This window comes from Echeneis naucrates, chromosome 2 (assembly GCF_900963305.1).
Source record: "Echeneis naucrates chromosome 2, fEcheNa1.1, whole genome shotgun sequence".
NCBI classification, from domain to species: domain Eukaryota; kingdom Metazoa; phylum Chordata; class Actinopteri; order Carangiformes; family Echeneidae; genus Echeneis; species Echeneis naucrates.
In genome coordinates, this window is record NC_042512.1 from 20,337,469 (window position 1) to 20,365,113 (window position 27,645).

General features: G+C 51.1%; 1 protein-coding gene across 1 annotated transcript; it reads left to right on the top strand.

Annotated features, from left to right (window-relative positions):
- The first annotated feature begins 109 nt into the window (after positions 1-109).
- LOC115050748 (BCL-6 corepressor-like) lies at positions 110-27,321 on the top strand. Its single transcript, XM_029513792.1, has 14 exons — positions 110-799; positions 2,386-2,477; positions 3,254-3,868; positions 5,366-8,902; positions 10,296-10,551; positions 11,935-12,336; positions 12,770-12,979; positions 14,607-14,956; positions 16,812-16,970; positions 22,671-22,837; positions 23,220-23,365; positions 24,200-24,277; positions 24,479-24,659; positions 25,720-27,321. The coding sequence occupies exons 3-14, from the start codon at positions 3,866-3,868 to the stop codon at positions 26,912-26,914; spliced, it is 6,684 nt and encodes a 2,227-aa protein (XP_029369652.1). The 5' UTR covers positions 110-799; positions 2,386-2,477; positions 3,254-3,865; the 3' UTR covers positions 26,915-27,321.
- Positions 27,322-27,645: the final 324 nt, after the last annotated feature.

A 27,645-nucleotide genomic window follows, 5' to 3' on the forward strand; every position in this document is an offset into this window, starting at 1 on the left:
GAAATCGCTCACCGGAAACACGCCGTTTTCCTGCGCCCAACTTGACGGTGGAGAAAAGCGAAGAAGAATCAGAGAGGAGGAAGAAGAGGAGGAGGAGGAGGAGCGGACCAGGAGCGGACCAGCAGCGGACCAGCAGGCAGACACGACGGGACCGGAAAGAAACGAACGGGGAATAACCCACGAGCTGAGCGCGCGACATCCCGGATCATTCCCGCCCGGAGAAGACAATTTTTACGTTCTCATTTATTTTTTTAATTTTTGTTTTTTAATATTGTCGGCTGAAATTTGTTTGGATCATCCTGCTGCTTCCTGCCGGGACACACACACACAGACATACCGAGAGTTCAGTCTGGTACCGGACGGCGCGTGCACATGGACGTGTGACCATGCGTGCACGCTCAGGTGCGCGTGTCGCTGTTTGTTGGTGATTGTGTGTTTGTTTTTGTTGTTTTCAGATCGGGTCACCTTGTTTTTGACCTGTGTGTGCGTCCGCGCGCGTGTTTGTGCACAGTGCGTGAGTGCGCGTCACCCCGTGCGTGCTCAGAATGTGCCGCTCCAGGAAGAATTCAAACACACATTTGTGTTAGTTTGGGAGAAAGTGTTTGTGTTTTTTTGCGGACCAACACACAAGGTGTGTGAGTGTGTGCGCGCCCGCGCGCCCACGTCCCCACGTCCCCGTCCTGCACGTGCAGCTGAATGATGGATGTATTAAGTTTAGCACGTGAGCAGGTCTGAGTCAGACTCCGGATGGATGTTCAACCAGGACCTGCTGCAGTTCAACCACAGAAGAAGAGAACAGGTGAGCAACTTCCTGTCTCAACCCAACCAGTCGAGGCAGACCCCCCCCCCCCCGCCTGGTTCTGCTTGTCCGGGGTTCTGTTGGGTCTCTGTAAATCATTTTATCGACCTGCCCTGTGTGTAAAGTGCCCTGATGTGACTTTATGATTTAGGGCGATACAGATAAATCTGATTTGATTTGATCTGGTACACTGTGATGTCACAATGGGACAGCGTAGGCTTTCCGATCATCCTGTTCTTTCCCCAGAAGGCCGTGTGATGTGACCTACTGAGCTCCGTTTGTCTCAGGTTTTCTACAAAGATCTTCATCAAAGCACACAAAGACACATACACACACTAAAAGCTTTGTGTGTTTTATATACAGTAAATCATCTTTTTGTTAATTTTCTTTGAGACTAACTGAACAACTTGATTTCCCACTTTCCTGTTGTGAACATGTTCAAGTTACACACTCTGCTCCAGATTCCTTTGGTTCTGGTCCAGGGCCTCCTTGTTCTGGTCTATATTCCCCTGGTTCTGGTCCAGGGCCTCCTGGTTCTGGTCTATATTCCCCTGGTTCTGGTCCAGGGCCTCCTGGTTCTGGTCTATATTCCCCTGGTTCTGGTCCAGGGCTTCCTGTTTCTGGTCTACATTCCCCTGGTTCTGGTCCAGGGCCTCCTGGTTCTGGTCTATATTCCCCTGGTTCTGGTCCAGGGCTCCCTGGTTCTGGTCTACATTCCCCTGGTTCTGGTCCAGGGCTTCCTGGTTCTGGTCTACATTCACCTGGTTCTGGTCTACATTCCCCTGGTTCTGGTCCAGGGCCTCCTGTTTCTGGTCTGTATTCCCCTGGTTCTGGTCCAGGGCTTCCCGTTTCTGGTCTACATTCCCCTGGTTCTGGTCCAGGGCCTCCTGGTTCTGGTCTATATTCCCCTGGTTCTGGTCCAGGGCTCCCTGTTTCTGGTCTACATTCCCCTGGTTCTGGTCCAGGGCCTCCTGGTTCTGGTCTATATTCCCCTGGTTCTGGTCCAGGGCTCCCTGTCTGGTCTACATTCCCCTGGTTCTGGTCCAGGGCTTCCTGGTTCTGGTCTACATTACCCTGGTTCTGGTCCAGGGCTTCCTGTTTCTGGTCTACATTCCCCTGGTTCTGGTCCAGGGCCTCCTTGTTCTGGTCTGTATTCCCCTGGTTCTGGTCCAGGGCTTCCTGGTTCTTGTGCCACCCAGGTTGGGTCTGCAGCTCCATAAACATGTTATGTTTAGTGTACTTACTATAACCTCTGAGCTGTGATTGGACAGATGGCCCCGTGGTGGGTGGAGCCAACAGGTGTCTCTTTGATGCTCGTCTTCAGGTTTTAGTCCCTGAAGATGGAACCAGGAACCTACCCGATTCCTGATCCGTACTCATCAAACCAGATTATTCATTCATTCTTTCATCTTCTTATCTGATTTCGGGTCACAGTAATGTCACATTCATGGTTGGAGGAAACCGGAGTACCCGGAGGAAACATGGAGACGCCACACAGAACCCGCCACCTTCTTGTTGTTGGGTAACAGAGTGAACTACTGTGCCACCTGCCGCCACCAAACCTGAATAATGTTGTTTTATTTTAGGGCGAACTTTGGCCCTGCCCCTCGCTCCTCCTCAGCTCCGTCTGCTCCAAATAAGATTCAACAAACCAAGATGGCTGACAGATGAAAGAAAGGTGAAGGAAATAAATGTTTGTGTTGGCGAACGTTGTCCAACAGGTTGTGTTGGCAGATGCTGTTTTTATTCCAGAGGTGACGGATGTTTTCACTGTCACAGAAACATTAAATTTTGTCTCCACATTGATGGATTGTTGTTGTTGTAACTGTGTGTGTTATTGTTGTGTGCAGTCACGGCACATGCGTGTCTGTGTATTATCAGCTGTCTGTTAAATGTTTAATGAGGGTTAAAGAAGATGAAGGCCTGTCTGCTGATCAGCAAGTGGACGTTAACGTGATTCACAAATTAAAGAAGTGAATTTATTGTGTCGCTGAACTTTAAAACAGACACGCAAACACACAACAGAGAAGAAAAAACATCTCTGGAAATTTGGCTTCAATCCTACCAGCAAGCTGTGTGTGTGTGTGTGTGTGTCTGTCAATCCCCATCCATCAAAACACACACACACACACACACACAGCTGTCCCTCAATAGTCTGGAGATAAGAGCCGTTATTGAAATCTCAGCTTCCTAACAGCCATCAATTACTGTGTGTGTGTGTCTTTTTGTGTGTGCGCGTGTGTGTTTTATTGCTGAGCCGGAGGACAGATAAGGCACGTCGCTTCGTTTCCCGAGGAACTCATAATCCAGCAGAGAGAGAAAATGTATCAGCACTGCTCAGTGAACACACACACACACACACACACACACACACACACACACACACACACAGATGTCTGGTAACGTCGCTGCAGATGAAGCTGTGTGTGCTTTTTGTGTCATCTCTTTGGGCAGGACGGCTGGATGTGTCGATGAACTGGACTCTGTGGGTCCACGATGAAGATCAGTCAGGATCTGATCTCCTGTTTTCTCCTTTTTGGACCTTTGGACTTCAGTTTGATGTTTCGGAGACAGGATCCAGGTTTTGCCCGTCTCAGTTAACATCGATGTTGAATCAGTCCGTAAGCAGCTCGTCTGAAGCCTCCAGTTTGTCGTTTATCTGTCGGCAATCAGAAGAAACAATATTTGGAGGAGTAGGTGGATCTGACCAGCTCTGGACTCTCTCCTGACTGGGTGGTCCAGTCTGTCAGTCACACAGTAGCCCCGCCTCCTAGCCCCTCCCCTCCTTCCTGGTCTGTTTCCCTCTAAATGGAGCTTCATTTCAAAACTGAACATCATGTTGTATTTCAGACTGAGACCATAAACTCATCAGGAAAACGTTTACTGAGGAGGAGGAGGGACATTTTCCCATCGACATTCGTATAGTCTGACTACTTTGTGTAAGAAGATTTGTGCATGCTAAGCTAACTCAATGCTCTTCCATCTGCAGACATGGCGGACTGAGCGGTGTCCGTGAGGCAGACGATCCAGTCTGAGGCAGAAACCAGACGCCCTCAGACTCGCAGCATGGTAAGGTCACAGGTCAAGTGAACGTGCATTTTTCTCTCATAGCGATATGAAGCTAACATCACCCACTGCACCTGAGGGAGCCTTTGAAATGGGGCAGAGTTGATGCCACACCTTAAACATCACGTCCCTCAACGTGTAATGTGAGGTCATTGAATGGCATGATGGGAAAAGTTGAGCTCTTCTCGACTGACTAACCGTGTTGACCAGAGAGCAGAGTCAGTTTTCCCTTCAGCTCCCATTCTCCGTCTTTTTTCTTTCCTTGTTGTGGCGAAGACGGTGCGGTGGCCGCTCTCTTCCTTGTCGTCCCAGGCGGCCACCCGGCTGTCTGGATAATTTCCTAATGGCCCTGCGGCTGATAGCCAATCAGAGGAGGTTCACAACTCCGTGTGACAGGAAATTCAATTAGGCTGAATTCTTTTTGCTTCACTATTGCCCTCTCTCTCTATCTCCCCCTCTCTCCCCCTCTCTCTCTCGCTCTTCCCCCCATCTCCACTCTCACTCTTCTCCTCTCCCTCCTCTCTCTCTCCCCCTCCCTTCTCTCTCTCTCTCTCTCTCTCTCTCTCTCTCTCTCTCTCTCTCTCTCTCTCTTTCTCTATCTCCCCTTCTGTTTCTCTCTCCCCGTCTCCCTTTGTCTCTCCCCCCTCCCCTCTGTCTCTCTCTCTATCTCCCTTTCTGTTTCTCTCTCCCCCTCTCTTTCTGTCACTCTCACTCTCCCCCCTGTCTCTCTCTGTCTCTCCCTTTGTCACTCCCCCCTCCCCTCTCTGTCTCTCTCTCTCACTCTCCCCCTCTGCCCTCTCTCTCTCTCTCTCTCTTTCTCTATCTCCCCTTCTCTTTCTCTCTCCCCGTCTCCCTTTGTCTCTCCCCCTCTTCCCTCTGTCTCTCTCTCTCTCTACCTCCCCTCTCTCTCTCTCTCTATCTCCCCCTTCTGTGTGTCTCCCCCCCCCTCTCTCACCCTCCCCTCTACTGCTTTCCCTTTGTCTCTCCCTCTCTCTTTGTTAATCTCAGACTCTCTCTCTCTCTCTGTGGCCTTCTCTATGCTCTCTTGCCCCGAACTGCCTCTCTTTCTTCTTCTTCTCTCTGTTTCCTGGATCTGTGGCGGCAGGGTGAAAGAGTCGCTGCAGGCGCTGCGTGTCATCCAGGAATACTGAAAAATAAATAAGAGACGGCTCTTATTGTCCTCCATGAAGGAAACATGAAATCACAGTGTTGGTGTCCTGTGGAAGAGAGTTCCCTCCATTCACTCCTGTTTGTCCTTGAAGGGTGAATCTGACCACGTGGCGGTTTATTTTAGTATTTACTGTCTTTACTGTGTAAAGGGCCGATCGCTCACATGAGATCAATGGAGTCAATGAAATGATGGGAAGGAGACAGGATTTTATTTGTGTTGAGTGCCTAACTGCTGATGTCATTCTATGTTCTCTGAGTTTGATGTTTGATTCCGTTGTGTGTTTGACAGCAGCTGGTCCTGACTCACTCCGACTCTCCTCCCTGTTGCAGGTGGATGCCAGCACAGCTCACAGGATGAACCCATTAGCTGCCCTTAATATTGACCGCAGTGCTCTTGTAGGGGAGAACCTACGCCCCCACGGAGGAGTGTTCTACCCCAGCATTCATCCCCTCCCTTCTGAAAAGCCCCAGGAGCCTGGCACTCCTCTCCCACTTGGCTATGATCTTCTGTACAAACCTGATGTGTCCCTACTGGATGGCCAGAAACCTGGAACTGGATATGTTCTGTATAAGAACCCCCCTTCAGGGCTGCAGAAGCCCCTGATAGTCCCTGTTGCAGGAGCTGATGGTCTGGGACTGGACTGCTGTGTTTTACCCAGTGAGAAGCAGGCAGAGCTGGGCCTGAGTGGTGCTGGCAGCTTCCTGAGGTTGCCTTGGATCAGCCCTTATGCTGATGCCACCATGTACCCCTTCCTGGACTCGGCCTACAAGGCCTCCTTCCTGTCCCAACCACCCCCCTTCATCCACCAGCAACTGGCATATCAATCCCTGTGTGCTGCCAGGGCAGGAAGCGCAGCTGGGGAAGTCTTCTACTTGCCCCGTTATGCCCCGGCCCATATCTCCTCCCCATTGGGCCCTCCAATCAGGATCCCCACAGCCACCCCATCTCCTGCTGTGCTATCCCCCCTACCCCACTGCCAGGACAAGTCCCTGCAGGGTGTTGGTTCTCATGTCCAACAGGAACCCTCCGCCTTCAGAACCAGCCCACAGGTCCGACAGGAAGCCCAGGCTCACCAGAATGAGAGACAACACGGCAGCCAGCAGTCCTCCACCAAGAGCTCCATCAGTGGAGGAAGCAGCAGCGCTCCTGTTAACAGTTCAGTCAGCACTGCTGCCACACAGTCACCATCAGTTACCCGCCCTCAATGCCCAGCCCCCGCCCCACAACTCCTCAGCAACACCACCACAGACCTCCAGAAGTCCCTTTACAGAAACACCTCTTCATCGTCCACCACGCTCTCTGTGTCTCACCCCTTTTACATCAGCAGCCTGAGTCCTGAGCGCTGCTCTCCGCTTCACTCAGCCAGCAACAAAACCAAAGAAACCAGCTGTAATGCCGAGACAAGGATGTCGCCTACAAAGACACCACAGGACAAAGCTGCAACTCAAAAGTCTGCCAAAAACCATGTAGAAAAACCTCTGGATCTGTCCGCCAAAGAGTTGGAAGGCTTCCTAAATGGATTCCCATCCAAATTAGAGGACCTGGCCAGGTTGGGGTATTTACCAGCATCTCGTTTTGGGCTGCGGGCCAGTAAAAAAGACAGTCTACCAACACCTGTGAGCACATCAGGCAAGATTACAGATCATCCTGAAGTGATTAGTTCTGTGCCCACCCCTTGGGTTGTTGCAGGTTCTTCTCCAGCTGTCTGCTCAGACCTCAGCAGAAGCTCCCAAATCATTCAAATCAAGACTGTAGACAACATTTCTCTTCAACCACACCCTCAAAGTTCTCCTGGTCCCACAGCTGTTGAGGACCATAGTAGTCCCAGTCCTGCTGCCACATCCCCTTCCCCAAAGTCCAAAGCTGAACAGCCACAAGTATCTGCTGCTGATTTGGACAATGGCCCCATCAGCAAAAGCAGCAAACAGATGGGAACTCCAGTGAAGATGGAGGCCCAGGAGAGCCAACCTCATCCTCCGCAACAGCACCAGCCTCGGGTGGAGAATGGAAATGCTTCCAACCAAATCTTTGGTGATTCCTACCTCCCTCCTGGTTTAGGCTACACCAACCGCTACATTCCATATTCAGTCACTGAGAATATTGCGCTGCAGCGCATGTCCATACCAGGAAAAGGACCTGTCTACCCCCATCCGGTCTTGTTGGGCAGCAGTGGCTTTTATCCACCACACATCACACCCAAACATGGCCTCCCTTATGGGGTAAATCCGTATCAGAGTTCCCAGGAATTAGGGCTAACAGCCAAGTCGTCCTACCAAGGTCTTGACACCAAAGACCGAGCTAAGATGCAGGAGAAAGCCTGGAAATTAGAACTGCACTACAACCAGGACAGGCAGGATGACAGCTCCCAAAGGACTGACAAGGAGAGAGACAAATCCACCAACCAACCCGCCAAACCTGCAGGAAGAACTACGGCTGCTGTCAGAGAAGATGTAGTTTGTATTGACCTAGTGCGTGATGAGGCTGACAAAGATCTCAGCTCTCCAGCTCCCAGGACTGAAGAGTCCTCCCAGCCTGGGGGAAGCAGCTGTGGCCACATTCAAGAAGTTTCACCTCCTGTCAGCCAGGCTGCAGAGCAGAGCTCAGCATCAGTACCCAAGACTGGGCCACCAAAACTTCCTAATCACAACTCTTCTCCACCCCCCCCTTCTACAGAGAGTGTCCCAGAGGAGGAGGAGCCACTGAGTCCATTCTCAGACATCCCAGAGGAGCAGACCATGCGCTCTGCCAGAACCTCCCCACAGCAGTTTTCTCGAACATGTAAAAGTGGAGTCTCTGGCGGATCTGTAGATTTGGTTTGGGTTGGTAAAACTAGTGAGAATAAAGATGGTGAAGCTCTGTCAGAGGGTTCAGCTCATAAAAAGATGGACCCGGAGCAGAGCCCCTCTAACTTGTTGGGTTCTGTTAGCAGAGAAAGTGACTGTACTGACCCAAACGCCCTCCTGGGAGCCGCGTGTCCGGTCACCAGCCCCGGGGGTCCAGAGAACGGGGGCAGCTGTCAGTCCAATAGTACAGTTTGCTGCATTCAAGGGCCTCCATGTCCAGATTTTAGTCCCCAGGGTCCAGTTTGCAGGAGTTTTCACGTGAGAGTTGCAGCTGGAGGAGTCGTGGCCAACAGGACCTCACTTTGTGTTACCAACCAGAGAGCACCTACGTTCAACAATGAAGATGCTAAAAGTCCACATTTTGTCCAGAGAGATTTCGTGGGTCCTTGTTGCCGAAATCTGTCTCTGAGGGTTCCAGTCAACGAACCTGTAACTCTGAGCGGTTCAGCTCGGGGGAGCAGCAGCTACAGGACAATCAATTCCAGCTCACCTCCACACAGTGAGGACCTCAGCACAGTCCACAGTCTGGGGGTTTTCGCATGCAGTTTTGGTGGAAATGCCCCTTTCTGGGGTCATTCTTTTGGAAACAACCAGACTGGGAAAAATAATAATCCTCAGGCTTCCACATGTGGGAGCAGTTTTCCTCTAAGTCCAACCTGTCGGGGCCCTTCACCTGGCAGCTTCACAAATGGAGGGCTCAATAAGATGGCTGCAGACTTGACCCCAGAGGTGCCTGTTGGGAAAGAGCTGAATTTTAAAGGTCTTCCCTCCAATGACAGACAGACACCAAACTCCATCCTGACCTCCACCAGCTGTGGGGACAGAGACGGGAAGAAGGACCCCCTGGAGAGAGACGGCTTGGCAGACGACGAAGAGGATGCTACCTGCCCCAAGAACCGGCGGTCTGGCCTCACCAGACGCATTGCCAACTCATCGGGCTACGTGGGTGACCGCATTAAATGTGTGACCACAGAGCTTTATGCTGACTCGAGCCAGCTGAGCCGAGAGCAGAGAGCCCTGCAGGTGAGTTACTGCTCGATCTCTTCAGGTCCAACACCAAACTGTTAGTGTCTGGAGGAAGGGCTCTTCATCCTGGGGGGGTTGTCAGATGTTTCCATCAAAACATTTCCCGTTAGCTCTCCGGTGAGAAGAACGTGGTCAGATCTGGGTAAGATGATGTCTGAGTGTATCAGCTGCTGTGAGGAGAAGAGGGCGGATTCTTTTTGTCCTCCATCTCGTTTGCTGTCGCTCTTAATTCAAGTCAGGACGACTCACCAACTGTCAATCTGCTCTTTTATCCATAAACTGAGAGAAACTGCTTCTCTTTACTCACCCACACTCACCTTTTCCTTTCAATATCTCTTTCAATCTATTTTCAGTCTGTTTTTGTTTTGTTTTCTTTCTCCTCTTTGTCCTCCTCTTCCTATTCCATCCCTCAGCTGGTAGAAGATGAAGAACCAATGTTGTTTTTTAATGAAATCCTCCTCCTTCCTCCTCCTCACAGCTCAGATTAGCTTGGACTTGTGTGTCGCAGAGTTTTAAAGGCTTCCTCATTCTCATGTTGTGTCCTCCCTGTGGGGACATTTCAGAGACACATTCTGTCCTGCAGTTTTGAAACTAAACAGAAAACAATGTTTCTTTATCTTTTAAGTGAATCTGGAAGTAAAAATCTGAACAGAAGACTTTTATTCATGGATGTTTTTCGTCTCTGCAGCACTGAGCTCAGGCTGGAAGGCGTTTGCTCGGTCACTCATGAGTCCTGAAGGAGGGGGGAGGGGTCCGGCGGTGCCGGCGGGGGGGTTGCCGCTCAAATTAACTCGCATACGCCCTTGGGTGCTGCTGGATCTGCACAGCGGCAGCAGCAGCGGATGGATTTGTAGATTGTTTCACGGGCCATTAATTTTTAAAATGGGTTTGTGGTCGGGACAGAGCGAGGTGAGGGAGGGAGACTGGCCTGTCAGGCAGCATGCAGGGACACGCAGCGGTTACCAACGGCTACCTACCGTCAACCGTAGTTACCAACGGTTACCAGCCTTAAGGCGCAAGATTGGCTTGTATGATTGAGCATAAAAATGGAGCTGACTTTGGGTTCAGGATTCTCTGTGAGGTGACAGCTAAAGTTGAAGTGGTTCTGGAAGTCCAAGTGTCGATTCGAACACAAACACTGACTCAGTAAGAAAATCCAGCTGGACCTTCAACAGGAAATAAAGTGAAACTAAAAGGCCTTGAACTGAAGGTGTAAATACTGAACATGTGATGCTGAAAGGAGCTGAAGTGTCAGTTCTGTGGTTCTGTCTTTAAAACAGGTTTCTGAGCCCCCGACTGATGTGGAGCAGATCCACCAAGTCTTAATGAACTCATGCTTTCTTCAGCATCCACACACACTTCCTATCCTGACTCCATTTCTCTTCCACAGCGTGCGATGCTGCGATTCTCCGAACTGGAGCTGAAGGAGAAAGACGGAGGAAGAGGAGAAGGCGGGGAAGAAGAAGACGGGATGACAGCAGCAGTGACAACAGGGGAGAAGGAGCTGGCAGGCGGCCAGCCGGAAGAAGGAGGGAGGGGGGAGAGCAGGAAAATGGAGGGAGGCGGAGGCGGGTGGGAATGCTGCCAGCAGAGAGGAAGAGGAGGAGGAAGAACTCCCTCTGCAGCCGCTGCCGAGGCACCAAGAGGTAAGAGGATTTCCGGAGAGTTCTGCAGGATGATGTGCGTGCGTGCACACACACACACACTCTCTCTCTCTCTCTCTCTCTCTCACAAATGACATAAACACACACTTTCTGTGGTTGATCTCACCCAGTAGAGGTCATTCGCTTTCTTTGTCTCTTTGCCTCTTTTGTTTTTCTTGTGTCGTTTGTGTAGTTCTACATCTCGCAGACACACACACTTCAACTCTCTTCGCACTTCGCTCATTTAAAACCAAAATACTAATGCCCTCATTTCCTCCAGGAAACTAAATGTACACACTCAAACACACAAACTTCCACATTTAGATCGAGAACTTAAAAAACAATATCCTGATAAATGTTGAGTTTTTTGAGAAATCTTGCTCCACCAGCTGCTCTCTGGTGGTTCTTCCTGACTTCCAGCTCCTTCTAAAAGCTTGATTTGACTCCAGTGATGAACCGATGAAGGTGATCAGATCTTTTCTTCTTCTGTGGTTTTCTCTCTAACTCTCCTCGATCACAGAGAACAGTCTTCACTGTCAGATAGTCAAAATGAGGAACAGAGAAGCTGAGTCATTGACAGTTCTGTAGGTAAATGTGTGATCTGTGAGGAGTCCTGAGGAAGACAGGAAGCCACCCGATGGTTGCTCAAGAGCACATTAGCAGCGGCTGTCGGCAGCAGCTGCTATTGGAGGGTTTGATTGGCTGTCTGTCTGTTTAGCGGTGGTCTTCAATGTGCACGCGCCTAGACGACAATGTTGCCATGACGATGGGCTTTGATGGCCTGTTGCCATGGCACATAATGTGGCCGGGAGCCACGGGACGCTCCGTGAGTCAGATGATCAGCAGAGAGTCAGTGAAGATAAGCATTAAAAAGATGGAACAGGAAGAGAGTGTGACGATAAAGATGGACGATGTGAGAGAGCGACATTAAGGAAGAGAGAGCGAGAGAGAGAAAAGCTGACTCTCTTTGATCCGTCGGCTGCTTTTGACCATCCAGATGGCGAGAGTGTGTGTGTGTGTGTGTGTGTGTGTGAGAGATCTGACTCAGTGTTACAAAATTGATTTCCTTTAATCAGATGTGTTTGTGCTGAAGGTCAAAGGTCACAGTCAACAGAGCGGTGTGTAAGGTTTAGGATTTTAAACAAGCTGCAGAAGAATTCCATGTGTCCTGTGTTTTTTAATTTAACACTTCCCATTTTAACAATCAGCTGATGATGTAAAGTCATGGAGGAGAGTTAGTCACAAAACAGGAACCACAGAAGAAGAACTGAACTAACTTCATCAGTTTATCGCTGAAGTTTCACACGGAACGCTGACATCCATCATTCGGCAGCCAGACACATCTGAGACTTCACTTCAGCCCTCCTGCTGTTTGTGTCTCGGCAGGTTTCCATCCGTCCTGTCCTCACAGCCAGCTCGCCGTCATGCCGCTCCGCCACCACCTGGACAACCAGGAACACGAAGACTCCTCTACAGAGGAGGAGAAGAAGAATGACGACAAAGAGGCAGGTCCGCAGGAGGAGGAGGAGAGGAGTTTAGTCTCTCAGCCACAACAACTAAAACAACGGTTCCTGCCATCAGCCAGTGGCCTGTTTCAGGGACATGACCCTCAGCTGACATCCAATTTCAGCATGGTCATAAACCGGAGGCGTGTCTTCAGTCTGGAGCCGTTTCACCAGAGCAGCATCAGCAGCAGCCGGATGAAGAGAGGGAGGGAGGAAGAGAGGGAGGGTGAGAGGGAGGAGGACAGGATGGGAAACCCCCCCAAGAAAACCAAGTTCGCCAACGGTAAGAATCCAGAAAGATCGAAATGGAGCATAATTTCAAAACTGAACATCATGTTGTATTTCAGACTGAGACCAAAAACTCATCAGGAAAATGTTTACTGAGGAGGAGGGACATTTTCCCATAGACTTCAGTATAAGGGAGGAGGAGGGACGTTTTCCCATAGACTTCAGTATAAGGGAGGAGGAGGGACGTTTTCCCATAGACTTCAGTATAAGGGAGGAGGAGGGATGTTTTCCCATCCACTTGAATATAAGGACATTTTCCAGTACACTTCAGTACAGTCTGACCTCTTCTCACTCTTCTTTCTGCTTTCTCATGAATTTAGTTTTGACTTTGATTCGCTCATCTGAAAAAAAAAAAAACCAACAAACAAACACAAAGCTCTTCCTGATTCCTTTGATCTGATCTGTTCATTGGCTGCTGTCCATCACAGACTCCGCCCTTGATGATGTCAAGAAACTGAGGGTTTGCATCGAGCTGAATGGTCTCCGACTCAACAAGCCCCGGCCCCCTGGGGAGTTCGGCCAGAGGTCAGCGGAGGTCGACAGGAGGTTCAGGGTGGACATCCCGGCCATCAGGGGGAAGTCGGAGCTCAACAGCATCTGGGGTGACGCCGTGTTTGTGAGACGGGACGGCCCGAGAGGTAAGACGTCTTCTGACTTGACAGTTTGAGGCTGTCGCTCCACCTCAGGCGTCTCTGCTTTTGTGAAACCAACAAGGAAGAATCTAATCAATGTGATGTATCGACTGTCACCGCGGTGACACCAGTCAGTGTTTTTTACGAGGAAAGCTTTTATTTTGAAGGCAGCGCTGCACGTTCAGAGCAGAAAGTGTTTTCTGCTGTTGATGAAATCTCTCTCTGCTGTCATCAGTCCCCCCCTCCTCCCCCTCCTCCCCCCCGCCTTTACCGCCCCCTGTTTGCCGGAGCCGTGTGTGTGTGTGTATGTTTTCCGACAGTGGTTCCTGTGTGTATGAACCCGTTGCGGCCCCATGGCGTGCTAATAGCCGTCTAACATCTCCCAGATGGAGCTGTCACACACACGCAGACACACACAGACACACACAGCCTCCTCTGTTTATTAAACGCTGCTCAGAGCTGCGTTCACAGTCTCCGCATGTTCTCCCCAGGATGTCACTTCAGTCAGATTGACTTTAACTCAAACGAAACAAATCCAGTGAAGTCTGATCCTAATGTGGGAGTCAGCTTATGTTGAAGTCTATGGGAAAATGTGCCTCCTCTTCAGTAAATGTTTTCCAATGAGTTTATGGTCTCAGTCTGAAAGACAACATGATATAAATTTTTTTTAAATGAAGTTCCCTTTCGAGGGGAGGGGTTAGGGGGCGGGGCTACTGAGTGACTGACAGACATCAAAGACATCGTCCTGTCTGGTGTCAACAGGTATACTGATGAGAGCCTTTAATGGCGGTTAGTGGAGTTGTGGCTAAAAGACCAGCTTATGATGATGTCACACTTGAAAAACAGTGAACCAGTTTGATGATGAGAAAAATGAGACACGTCCAGAAAAACACACACTTAACATGTGAGTGTCCAGTCTGATAAATAATTCAGCAGATGGAAGCAGAGTGTCGACTGTGTGTATGTGTGCCCCTACATTTACACTTTACTTTGTGAAAACTCGCCCTGTGTGTGTTTCCTCCAGGCGTCTGCAATGGGAAACAGAGGTCTCTCTCTCCCCCCTCCCCCACTATATGCTACCTCGCACGCCCGCTCACTTGCTGCTCCACTCAAGCAAGGAAGCTGTGTTTCTTTGTTCCGCTCTCTCTGCCCCCCCACCCTCCTGGTCTCTGTGTCTTATTATCTAACTCGCCCGCTGTCCGTCCTCCAGCAGGGAAATCAAGGAGGAAATGAGCTGCATGAAAACTTGAAGATCACGAGTTTGTGATTTGAGCTGAACTTTATGTAAAACTGAAGCTTCTTCTGAACACCTGAAACGTCTCCAGTGAGACTTCACTTCCTCTGGACGTCCGTGCCAAGTGTCCCCGTGTTTGAATGTCAGTAAATGTAGTCAGTGTTCATGGGAGGAAGCAGCATCCTTCAGTATCACAGGACTGTCCCTGAGTGGGACAGTAAACCCGGACCTGTCCTGACGCCACTCCATCAGGGTGTGAATGTGTGTGACTCCTGACACTTCCTGTTTCCCATCCAGGAAGTAAGACAGAGACAGCAGACATCATGAATGTTTCAGTGTGTCTTAAGGCTGAAAGTCCATCTAATTAAATGTCCTCTCTGTCTCTGGCTTTTCCTTCAGCTTTCCAAGTGGTCCCGCCCTCCTCTCCCACCCATCTCCCCCGGAAACCGTGTGTTCCACCACCACGGCAATCAGCCCCCGCATCCCTCTCCTCCTTGTCTTCCTCCCGCCTCCAGGACAAGCATCAAAAGCTGAGGGAGAGTCGCATAGTCTCCACCTTCCTCCCATCCTTCCCCCCTCTTCCTCCGTCGTCCTCCTCACCTGACCCCAACCACTTCCGCCGCTACGACGATGAACTTGACAAGCCCAAAGGGAAGCGCCCCTGCAAGACGAAACACACGGGAGTAGGAGAGGGGGCAAAGGGGGAGGAGAGATTCGAAGGAGGGGGCTACAGCGACGAGAACAGGAAGGTGAGAATTTTCCATCATCACTGTGGAGGTTTCACACTTGCCGGTGGTCCAAACTGTGACCTTTGACCTTCTGCACTGATGTTAGTAGAAATAAATAAAACGTTTGAGGAAGTCATGGGGACGTGACCCAGTCGGACAATGTCTTATGAGGTCACTTCCCCCTCTGTCCACATCAAACGGTGAGCATAAGTTGGTAAGTTTCATTCACAAAAAGAAGAGTGAGACGAGGCGTCTCAGGTTTGGACAGGCAGGGACAGCTCGCCTCAGCTCCACCTGTGTGTGGAGACAGCAAAGGTGGGAGCGCTTGTTTTCCTCTTCAGTTGGCAGCAGATGTGTAAACACATGCAAATGATGTGAGTCAGCGTGACTCACAAACACCCACGAGCTCCAACACCCCCAGTCACTGGGGAGGGGGGCGAGGGGCGCTCGCTTTCTTCCTCTGGTTGTGGAGACACCATCTCGGGCGGCGGGCGGCGCTGTCTTGGGAGCGTTTGTTTTGTTGTGTGTTGTGGGGTGTTTAAATAGCAGCCGCAAACGTCCTCTCATCCCGGGACAGAACCTGTCCGGGGGGAGAGCAGTCAGACTGAGACTGAGCGACAGTTCAGTCAGTCAGTCAAGTTACAGGATGTTGTGAGGTTGATTGTGTTTGCTGAAATATTGTGCAACCAAAAACTGTTGAAGCCACAATCAGTTCTGTTTTTCATCCTTTTCTGCGTTCTCTTTCTGTTAATCATCGTAATTATTGTCCTGATTGGAGCTCACTGGGAAAATTCAGCAGGAACGGGGTGTGTGTCTGTGTGTGTGTGTGTCTGTGTGTAATTCAATTCACTGCAGATTAAAGTGAAGGAGAGCACGAGGGAGGGAGGGAGGGAGGGAGTGATTGAAGGTTACGGAGGAAGAATAATATTCTCCACATGTACTCTGTGTGTGTGTGTGTGTGTGTCTGTCTGTGTGTGTTGGTGGCTTGTGCCGTTTTGACAGCTGCTGCACCGGAGATTTCCTCAGGGCAGCGAGGACACACACACACACACACACACACACACACACACACACACACACACACACACGCACGCATATGCGCACAGTCTGTCTCACGCTCGCTCTCTTTTTCACTCGACCCTCCTCCTCCTTGTTTGACTGCGCTGTGCTAGAAAACACGCACACACTAAAACACACACACACCTCTGGGGCAAAGCTCGCATCCTGTTTGCTGATGCGTGGCAGCGAGCGGCTTCGTTTGACAGACGCACACACACTGACACACACTGACACACACAGGCACATTAACACGCACACTCCGTCTGGCTGCTAAGCTGCGGAGATGGTTGCCGTGGCGTCAGCAGCTCAGCGACGCAGATTTCCTCTCGTCTCCTGCTGCCTGATTGTCCTCATTCAGAAAACACCACAAATTAAATTCATTCTGCAGCAATTAGCACAAATAAACGCACAATAATGTGGAGTCGAGATGAAAGACGACAACGAGCCCTGTGTTTAATGGACACGGCTTTTGCTCTGGATTATTTTCAATCTCATTTTTAGTGAATATGTTTAGTTCTGCCTCAGCATTTCAGCGAGGCACCGCTGAGAGGCTGCTGGGTAATTTATGACCTCACACATTAACCCCAACGTCAAGAAATCAACCAACATCAGTGTTGGGTGGGTGAGCGAGGTGTGCAGAGAGGATCTGTTTTACTCCAAGATGAATCCTCCCCCCTCTCCTCTTGAGCCTCCTGTCATTTGCCTCCTCACACACACACAAACACCTAAAGTTGTGATAGCAGAGGTGGTGACAGAGCTATTTTCAGTGTGTGTTGCTTTGTTGATCATGTTAATCATTCTCTGTGTTCACACCCAGGCTTTGACTTCTGACCCGTCTTACTCGCCCGGCCACCGCCCTTTCTCTCCGCAGCACACACCCTCAGCCCGTCCCGTCCCTCCGGAGGTACGGCGGCTCATCGTGAACAAAAACGCTGGAGAGACACTGCTGCAGCGCGCCGCCCGCCTGGGATACGAGGTGACGAAGCACAAACGCACAATAACACGCAGACACCGACAACACACCACCACCACAACATCACCTCCTCCTCCTCTTCTTCTGAGCAGATGTCGTTAACACCCCCCTGAACTTTAAACTTTGGTTTCCTGGTGAGAGATTCAAGAGACTGTTCACATCCTCTCTCTCCTCTTTAATTCAATTAGCCCTGAGCTCGCTCTCCCACCGTCCTCTCTGTTTGTCGCTGAACACACACACAGTCTGTCTGCCGTCGTTTCGCTTCACCTTCAGGGACGATGTTGTTTTCAGAAGAACCATGAATCATCTGATCATCTGAGACATCAGTCCTCCGTCAGTCTGTCCTCCGTCAGTCTGTCCTCCGTCAGTCTGTCCTCTGTCAGTCTGTCCTCCATCAGTCCTCCATCAGTCCTCCGTCAGTCTGTCCTCCGTCAGTCCTCCGTCAGTCTGTCCTCCATCACTCCTCCGTCGGTCTGTCCTCCATCAGTCCTCCGTCAGTCTGTCCTCTGTCAGTCTGTCCTCCATCAGTCCTCCGTCAGGCCTCCGTCAGGCCTCCGTCAGTCTGTCCTCTGTCAGTCTGTCCTCCATCAGTCCTCCATCAGTCCTCCGTCAGTCTGTCCTCCATCAGTCCTCCATCTGTCCTCCATCAGTCCTCCGTCGGTCAGTCCTCCGTCAGTCCTCCGTCAGTCTGTCCTCCATCAGTCCTCCGTCAGGCCTCTGTCAGGCCTCCGTCAGTCTGTCCTCCGTCAGTCTGTCCTCCGTCAGTCTGTCCTCCGTCAGTCTGTCCTCTGTCAGTCTGTCCTCCGTCAGTCTGTCCTCCATCAGTCCTCCATCTGTCCTCCATCAGTCCTCCGTCAGTCCTCCGTCAGTCTGTCCTCCATCACTCCTCCGTCGGTCTGTCCTCCATCAGTCCTCCGTCAGTCTGTCCTCTGTCAGTCTGTCCTCCATCAGTCCTCCGTCAGGCCTCCGTCGGTCTGTCCTTTGTCAGTCTGTCCTCCATCAGTCCTCCGTCAGTCCTTTGTCAGTCTGTCCTCCATCAGTCCTCCATCACTCCTCCGTCGGTCTGTCCTCCATCAGTCCTCCATCAGTCCTCCATCACTCCTCCGTCGGTCTGTCCTCCATCAGTCCTCCGTCAGTCTGTCCTCCATCAGTCCTCCATCACTCCTCTGTCGGTCTGTCCTCCATCAGTCCTCGATCAGTCTGTCCTCCGTCAGTCTGTCCTCCATCAGTCCTCCATCACTCCTCCGTCGGTCTGTCCTCCATCAGTCCTCCGTCAGTCTGTCCTCCATCAGTCCTCCATCACTCCTCTGTCGGTCTGTCCTCCATCAGTCCTCCGTCAGTCTGTCCTCCATCAGTCCTCCATCACTCCTCTGTCGGTCTGTCCTCCATCAGTCCTCGATCAGTCTGTCCTCCGTCAGTCTGTCCTCCATCAGTCCTCCATCAGTCCTCCATCACTCCTCCGTCGGTCTGTCCTCCATCAGTCCTCCGTCAGTCTGTCCTCCATCAGTCCTCCGTCAGGCCTCCGTTGGTCTGTCCTTTGTCAGTCTGTCCTCCATCAGTCCTCCATCACTCCTCCGTCAGTCTGTCCTCCATCAGTCCTCCATCACTCCTCTGTCGGTCTGTCCTCCATCAGTCCTCGATCAGTCTGTCCTCCGTCAGTCTGTCCTCCATCAGTCCTCCATCACTCCTCCGTCGGTCTGTCCTCCATCAGTCCTCCGTCAGTCTGTCCTCCATCAGTCCTCCATCACTCCTCTGTCGGTCTGTCCTCCATCAGTCCTCCATCAGTCTGTCCTCCATCAGTCCTCCATCACTCCTCTGTCGGTCTGTCCTCCATCAGTCCTCCATCAGTCCTCCGTCAGTCTGTCCTCCATCAGTCCTCCATCACTCCTCTGTCGGTCTGTCCTCCATCAGTCCTCGATCAGTCTGTCCTCCGTCAGTCTGTCCTCCATCAGTCCTCCGTCAGGCCTCCGTCAGTCTGTCCTCTGTCAGTCTGTCCTCCATCAGTCCTCCGTCAGGCCTCCGTCGGTCTGTCCTTTGTCAGTCTGTCCTCCATCAGTCCTCCATCACTCCTCCGTCGGTCTGTCCTCCATCAGTCCTCCATCAGTCCTCCGTCAGTCTGTCCTCCATCAGTCCTCCATCACTCCTCTGTCGGTCTGTCCTCCATCAGTCCTCGATCAGTCTGTCCTCCGTCAGTCTGTCCTCCATCAGTCCTCCATCACTCCTCCGTCGGTCTGTCCTCCATCAGTCCTCTGTCAGTCTGTCCTCCATCAGTCCTCCGTCAGGCCTCCGTCGGTCTGTCCTTTGTCAGTCTGTCCTCCATCAGTCCTCCGTCAGTCCTTTGTCAGTCTGTCCTCCATCAGTCCTCCATCAGTCCTCCATCACTCCTCCGTCGGTCTGTCCTCCATCAGTCCTCTGTCAGTCTGTCCTCCATCAGTCCTCCGTCAGGCCTCCGTCGGTCTGTCCTCCATCAGTCCTCCATCAGTCCTCCGTCAGTCTGTCCTCCATCAGTCCTCCATCACTCCTCTGTCGGTCTGTCCTCCGTCAGTCTGTCCTCCATCAGTCCTCCGTCAGTCTGTCCTCCATCAGTCCTCCGTCAGGCCTCCGTTGGTCTGTCCTTTGTCAGTCTGTCCTCCATCAGTCCTCCATCACTCCTCCGTCGGTCTGTCCTCCATCAGTCCTCCATCAGTCCTCCGTCAGTCTGTCCTCCGTCGGTCTGTCCTCCGTCAGTCTGTCCTCCATCAGTCCTCCATCACTCCTCCGTCGGTCTGTCCTCCATCAGTCCTCCGTCAGTCTGTCCTCCATCAGTCCTCCATCACTCCTCTGTCGGTCTGTCCTCCATCAGTCCTCCATCAGTCTGTCCTCCGTCAGTCTGTCCTCCATCAGTCCTCCATCACTCCTCTGTCGGTCTGTCCTCCATCAGTCCTCCATCAGTCCTCCGTCAGTCTGTCCTCCATCAGTCCTCCATCACTCCTCTGTCGGTCTGTCCTCCATCAGTCCTCGATCAGTCTGTCCTCCGTCAGTCTGTCCTCCATCAGTCCTCCATCAGTCCTCCATCACTCCTCCGTCGGTCTGTCCTCCATCAGTCCTCCGTCAGTCTGTCCTCCATCAGTCCTCCGTCAGGCCTCCGTTGGTCTGTCCTTTGTCAGTCTGTCCTCCATCAGTCCTCCATCACTCCTCCGTCGGTCTGTCCTCCATCACTCCTCCGTCAGTCTGTCCTCCATCAGTCCTCCATCAGTCCTCCGTCAGTCTGTCCTCCGTCGGTCTGTCCTCCGTCAGTCTGTCCTCCATCAGTCCTCCATCACTCCTCCGTCGGTCTGTCCTCCATCACTCCTCCGTCAGTCTGTCCTCCATCAGTCCTCCATCACTCCTCTGTCGGTCTGTCCTCCATCAGTCCTCCATCAGTCTGTCCTCCGTCAGTCTGTCCTCCATCAGTCCTCCATCACTCCTCTGTCGGTCTGTCCTCCATCAGTCCTCCATCAGTCCTCCATCACTCCTCCGTCGGTCTGTCCTCCATCAGTCCTCCGTCAGTCTGTCCTTTGTCAGTCTGTCCTCCATCAGTCCTCCATCACTCCTCCGTCGGTCTGTCCTCCATCAGTCCTCCATCAGTCCTCCGTCAGTCTGTCCTCCGTCGGTCTGTCCTCCATCACTCCTCCGTCAGTCTGTCCTCCATCAGTCCTCCATCACTCCTCTGTCGGTCTGTCCTCCATCAGTCCTCCATCAGTCTGTCCTCCGTCAGTCTGTCCTCCATCAGTCCTCCATCACTCCTCTGTCGGTCTGTCCTCCATCAGTCCTCCATCAGTCCTCCATCACTCCTCCGTCGGTCTGTCCTCCATCAGTCCTCCGTCAGTCTGTCCTTTGTCAGTCTGTCCTCCATCAGTCCTCCATCACTCCTCCGTCGGTCTGTCCTCCATCAGTCCTCCATCAGTCCTCCGTCAGTCTGTCCTCCGTCGGTCTGTCCTCCGTCAGTCTGTCCTCCATCAGTCCTCCATCAGTTTGTCCTCCGTCAGTCTGTCCTCCATCAGTCCTCCATCACGCCTCCGTCACTCCTCCGTCGGTCTGTCCTCCATCAGTCCTCCATCTGTCCTCCGTCGGTCTGTCCTCCGTCAGTCTGTCCTCCATCAGTCCTCCGTCAGTCTGTCCTCCATCAGTCCTCCATCACGCCTCCATCACTCCTCCATCAGTCCGTCCTCCATCAGTCCTCCATCACTCCTCCGTCGGCCTGTCCTCTGTCAGTCTGTCCTCCATCAGTCCTCCGTCAGGCCTCTGTTGGTCTGTCCTCCGTCAGTCCGTCCTCCATCTGTCCTCCATCGGTCTGTCCTCTGTCAGTCTGTCCTCCATCAGTCCTCCGTCAGTCTGTCCTCCGTCGGTGTGTCCTCTGTCAGTCTGTCCTCCATCAGTCCTCCGTCAGTCTGTCCTCCGTCGGTCTGTCCTCTGTCAGTCTGTCCTCCATCAGTCCGTCCTCTATCAATCCTCCGTTGGTCTGTCCTCCATCAGTCCGTCCTCCATCAGTCTGTCCTCCGTCAGTCTGTCCTCTGTCAGTCTGTCCTCCATCAGTCCTCCGTCAGGCCTCTGTTGGTCTGTCCTCCGTCAGTCCGTCCTCCATCTGTCTATCCTCTGTCAGTCTGTCCTCCATCAGTCCTCCGTCAGTTTGTCAGTTATAGGGATGCAGCGATTAACCGCTTTAACTATCAATCGCACTTTAAAATGTCACAGTGAATTTAATCCCACAGGCTCCGCTACACCTAAAAAAACGGACACTATGCTGGTCGATATTTTTGGTGTAACCTGTACGGAACGAAAGTTACATCAGAGGTGCTGAATCAAGGGGCATGGAGGATACACTATATTAGCTAAACAATGGCAGAAGGACCAAGCACCTGAGTATTTCAGATACAGCAAGAAAGACCAGAGAGCCGTTCAAGATGACGCGTCACGTGTCTGCCAGAAAAAAGTTGCGGCTAAAGGTTCAAACACATGAAGCTTGATGCAGCGGGAACACCACCAAGCTTTACACGTCAAAGTAAAGGTAACCGTTAGTGGCACTGTTATTTTATTACTGTTATTTCTGACAGCAATAAATAATAAAAATAAATTATTTAAAATCTCTAAAGAATGCCTTAATTAGTAGTGTTGTGAAATTAATTAATGCTTAATAATGGTGGTAGTCGTGAAACCGTGATTGTTCCTCAGACTATAATCGTACAATCGAAATCGATAATCGTTGCATCCCCAGTCCACTGTCAGTCGCCAGTGCTAACGTGTGGTGATCTGCTGATGGACAGGGGCTCAGGACTGTGACAGTCTGTCCTCATCGTGCTCCCCTGAGGATGGACCGTCCAGATTGGGATTCAGTGGAGGAAGTAGAATGCACACTGGTTGAATATTTCATCCTCTGTGACAGCTGTTGTCACCCCGCTCTCTCTCTCCCTCATTGAGGTGCAACGGTGAAGCTAACAAGCTCAGTTTGCAAATGAAGCCGTCATCCCTCTCACTCACACACACACACACACTCTCTCTCTCTCTCTTTTCCAGCTGCGATCATGTCGAGGGAGCGGAGCAGAGAGGGGGAGGATTCAATATGTTCCTCGGAAGCTTTTGTCTCCTCGTCTCCTTGTTTCCTTGTTTCCTTGTCTTACGGTGGAACTGTTGACTGTTTCTGAATGCTCTGTTCTCATTGGCTGCTCCATGTCTCCTTGGGTCCAGGAGGTGGTGCTGTACTGTTTGGAGAGACGGATCTGTGACGTAAACCATCGTGACAACGCCGGATACTGCGCCCTGCACGAAGCCTGTGCCCATGGCTGGTTGAGGATCGTACGCCACCTGGTGGAGCACGGCGCCAACGTCAACTGCAGCGCTCAGGACGGAACCAGGTAGGAGGCAGAAATATCCTAGGCTGGATGTCTAACAACCAGCGGTACAGTCAGGTGTTTTTGATTTGTTTTAAAAATCTCCTCACATTCAGCTGATTCTAACTCAGTAAAATCTCAGCTGGATAGAAACACATGCAGGCTGTAAACACCAGGAGATGATTGGAAGAGAGGTGATCCAATGTAAAGGGGCGGAGCCACGGCTTTTGATTCTCACTGTTTGATTTGTCTGATTGTAACTAAAATCACGTCCTCCAAACAGACTTCTGCTGATTCGTCAACAGTTTTATTGATTTGGAGCCATAACAAAACACCAGGGTGGTTGTGTATGTGTGTGTTGAGTAGTTGTGTTTCCATCAGTGCTGTGTTCTCTGGTTCCCATCAGGCCTCTGCACGACGCCATAGAGAACGACCATGTGGAGGTGGTGCGCTTTCTGCTAGCGTGCGGCGCCGACCCCACCCTCACCTCCTACTCCGGACGAGGGCCAATCAACATGACCCACAGCGCTGCCATGGAAACCTTCCTGGAGGGTGAGTGGAGTGTGTTGCTGCCGCCTCGTTATCTGCTGCTGATTGTAACACTCACAGACGCACACACACACAACATGAAACTGTGAATGTCAGTTTGTTTGGAAACAAGCAGGAGTTTCCTCCTCCAGAAGGAATCAATGAGCTGACATAAGGGAGGGGGGCGGGGCAATGTTCAGGGATGGACCGCGCACCTGACTGACGCCTGACTGACCGCTGGCTTCATTTAGACAGGATTAACTTTGTGTTTCCTGTCTGTTCTTAATGTTTCTGGCAGCTCAGACCAATATGACCTTTAGTTATGAATGAATTGATCCGCTGCGACTTACTGCTGACAAATTTCTCCCTAATTGACGGGACGATTATCTGAATTATCAGCAAAGTTTCCAGGAAATTGGCTGGAAAATGCAAGAACGAACGAAAGAGATGAGGAAACGCTGCGTGTGTGTGTACGTGCTCGCAGCCTGTCTGATTACCATTCCCTGTCTGTATTTGTTCTCTCTCCATCTCTCTTTTTTCCCTCTCTCTCTCCAGAGGGGTTTAATGAGGCTTGGCTGCTGAATCCCAGAACAGCTTACTGCCACACACACACACACACACACTCACTCCTGCCAGTATCCATCTACTAAGCGCCAAGCGCCACGGCGACGAGCCGGCACCGTCTGAACACAAACACTCATCCTTTCCTTCCCACTCTCCACTCTGTGTGTGTGTGTGTGTGTGTGTATGTGTGTATGTGTGGATCTCTTGTTTTCATCCCGCCGCATTCGTCCCCTCTGATTGGTCAATTCTTTGATCGGCTACAGAAGCCCCTAATTCTCCTCTCGCTTTCTGCAGACTATCTCTCTGACCTCCAGGGAAGATCGGAGGGCGATCCAGGAATCTTCTGGGAGTTTTATGGAAGCTCCGTGTGTGGTTAGTTCTCACACACACACACACACACACACACACGCGCGCGCGCAACTGGGATTCAGGGAAATATGAACTATGTCTGATTCGAGGAACTGAAATGACCCAACTGAGAAAAGTGAAATAAAAAGAAAAAAGGAAGGCGGAAGGTAGGAGTGCAGAAGTCTTCCTGTCCTTCATCCCTGGTGTCCTCTGGCGTCCCCACAGAGCCGTCCTCTGATGGGGGGGTGTTTGACGTCCTGGCCGACCCCCCGGGGCCAGAGGAGGACGACGAGGACGACCAAGAAGACGACGAAGAGCATCAAGCTCGGAGGGAAGTGTTCGAGTTTGAGCTCTCCGACCGGCCACTGCTGCCCTGCTACAACATCCAGCTGAACCTCACACAGGGGTAAGTTCAGGACCGGGACCAGGACCAGAACTAGACCCGGACCACATCAGACTCCTCATAAGTCTTTCCTTCATCTCACTTTCTTTCTGTCTTTCACACCCTGTGTTGTTCTAACACAATTCACTGTTTGACACACACACACACACTGACACCAATTAAGGGAGTGAAAGCAGCTTTGAAAGGAATGAGGGAATAACGAGGGGGCAAACAGAGAGATCGTTAACGAGGATCGCCGTGGCGACGCAGCTAATTGGCTTCCACTTTGTCTTCCTCCCCGTCACTGTGCCCTCCTCCTGATCAGTCTGTCACATTCACACACACAGACACACACATACAGACAGACATGTCCGCTTTGCTATAGTTGTGGAACATTAATGACATCATGCATTTCTGATCTCCCTGGTGCTGACTCTGACCTGCACCCTAAAACCAAACCAGGTCTGAACCCTCAAGTGGCTCTTTGAAGTTGGAAGGACGTTCACATTGATGGTTTTAAAACAGAACTCACCCACACACACACAGATATACACACATGCACTAACACATTCATTGTGTTGTTTAATATTCCAGCAGCATCTGGCTTTAAAGCAACATGTGGCCTTGTTCGCTGCTGTGTGTGTGTGTGTGTGTGTGTGTGTGTGTGTGGGGTTCAGCTTCCTTTGCCCTTGGCAAGCATATGTGCGTGTGCACACACACACACGCAGTGACAGACATTGTGAATCAATAGCAGCTCCATTGATGTTGAGGCGCCTTCAGCTGCAACAGCAGAATATATAAAAGCGAAGCTGTCCTCCTCCTCCTCCTGTTTGACATTTGTACAAACTGAATTTTAAGATGAATCCGATCATCTTTCTGCTGTCCGTCTCTGGAAGAGTTTGATTTGTTCAGATCTGAATTTCAGGCTTCAGTTTGACCATCATCATGTTCTCTGTTGTTTTTGTTGGAGGAACCGTTCGTATGTTCCTGCTGAACGAAGAGAGACAGAGCGTCCTAAATAGTAGGAAACATTAAGACTCCTCAGCTCATTGAATCTTTGCTTCTCCCATTTCTCTCTCTTCAGCCCAAGAAACTGGCTCCTCCTCTCCGACGTCCTTGGTCGCCTTCGGATGACATCTCGCTCTTTCCGGCGCCTCTTCCCTCAGCTCAACGTGAAGACCATCCCAGAAGATGAGTTCTACCGGCAGGCGTCGCTGTCGCAGCTCCTGACAGGTCCCGATGAGCAGGAGCTGGCATCCTTCAGGCCTGACATCAAGGACCCTCTGGAGCTGGTGGAGGCGACGCCGGAGCTGGCAGGGATGCTCGGCTCCTCCCTGGAGTTCGTGGACAGTCGCTGGGATTCTCTGAAACCTTCACAATCCCCACTATCCCCAGCGCCACCATCACCGGTACCGCATCCGAGACTTTCACCAAGACCGGTGCCGCTGGCACCTGTGCAACGACAAGCTGCTGATGCTGCTGCTAAAATGGAGAATGTTTCACAAACTGCTGAGTCTGGACAGAGCCAATGCCTGAGAGATCTTGGAACTATATTAGACGTTCCAATGTGGGAACCACAAAAGGAAGGAAATAAAACCAGTGGCGATTCAAAGATGACGACCGGCAGCATGTGGGAGCTGCAACGATCATGGAATGCAAGCATAGGAAACTCTAATCCTGTTCATCCGGACTCGAAAATGGACTCCAGCATGGTGGAAAGTAAAATGGCAGGAGTCAACACCGTCCAGTCCGATGGGACCAACTTGTGGGAACCCCAGAGACTCCACAGTCGGAACTCTGGGAATCCTGGTCCAAAGGGAGATGTTTCCCTGTCAGACCCACAGCAACCCCAGATCAAGAACGCTGGGAATTCTGCAAATGGGTCAGTGGATCCTGTCATGTGGACTCAGGGGACCAAGACCGGCGGGATCCTGAATCCTACAAACCCTGGTACTTCAGTTGACGTGACTGTTTGGGAACCACAACGAGTAGGAAGTCAGAACGCCACCATCAGCAGCCTGGTGAAAACAGATGCCAACATGTGGGAACCCCATGCTACAAAGAGAGTCAGCGGGAATTTCACGGTGCCCAAGATGGAGGCTACTTCCTGTGACACCCCAGGAGACAAGTCCATGAAGATGGATGCTGCCTGGCAGAGGAACTTGGCCAATGTCAGAGTTCACATCAGGGACTTGGGCCTGAAAAGTCCTGAAGGGGCCATCAGAAGAGATGTGAGGAAATCACAAGGGAAGGGCGCCAGAGTTAAAACAAGATCATGACAAAACGAGACGCCGCCATGAAAAACAACAAGTTGAGTCCTGTCGACTTTTAAAGGAAATGGAGTCTGCCAACTGAAGAAAACTTCAGATACACATTCCCAACAAAACATCAAATTTACACACAATCAACCCCTGTAAATGTTGTACATGGAAAAAACCTAACAAAATGTCCTTCAAGGGGAATGTGGCAGTTTCATGTGTCAAACGTTGACTGTAAATATGTCTTTTTTATTTATGGGCACAGACTGCGGTTGTTGCCTTGGCGTTTGTAAACGCCGTCTAGTGTAAATATGATGTTGTTTCTGTTGCGATGGTTTATTCTCGATTTGTTACCTCATGTCATTTTGTATTTTAGCATCCTGTCGGCTTTCGTCAACAAACTATTTATTGTCCAATAAATATGAAGAGGAAAACGTGTCGTCTGATTTTAAAGTTTCGAATTTTGCATGTTTATATGTGAAGTCTGTTTTTTCAGCTCGTCTCCATGAGAGAAGATACTCTCCAGGTTTTTGAAGCTAATCTCAATGTGACAGTCACATGACTAATGGAAGCTGCTCTGGGGAGGAGTCATGTCCTGATGCAGGTGAGCAGTTCCTCGTGACAGAAATCTGATGATTACCAATAATCCAGTTCTCATCACTATAGATTAAAATAAGAGCCATTCAGCTGAGCTGCGTCTACATCAGCTGATCGGATGACCTCATGACACATCAACAGGAAGTGACTGTTTA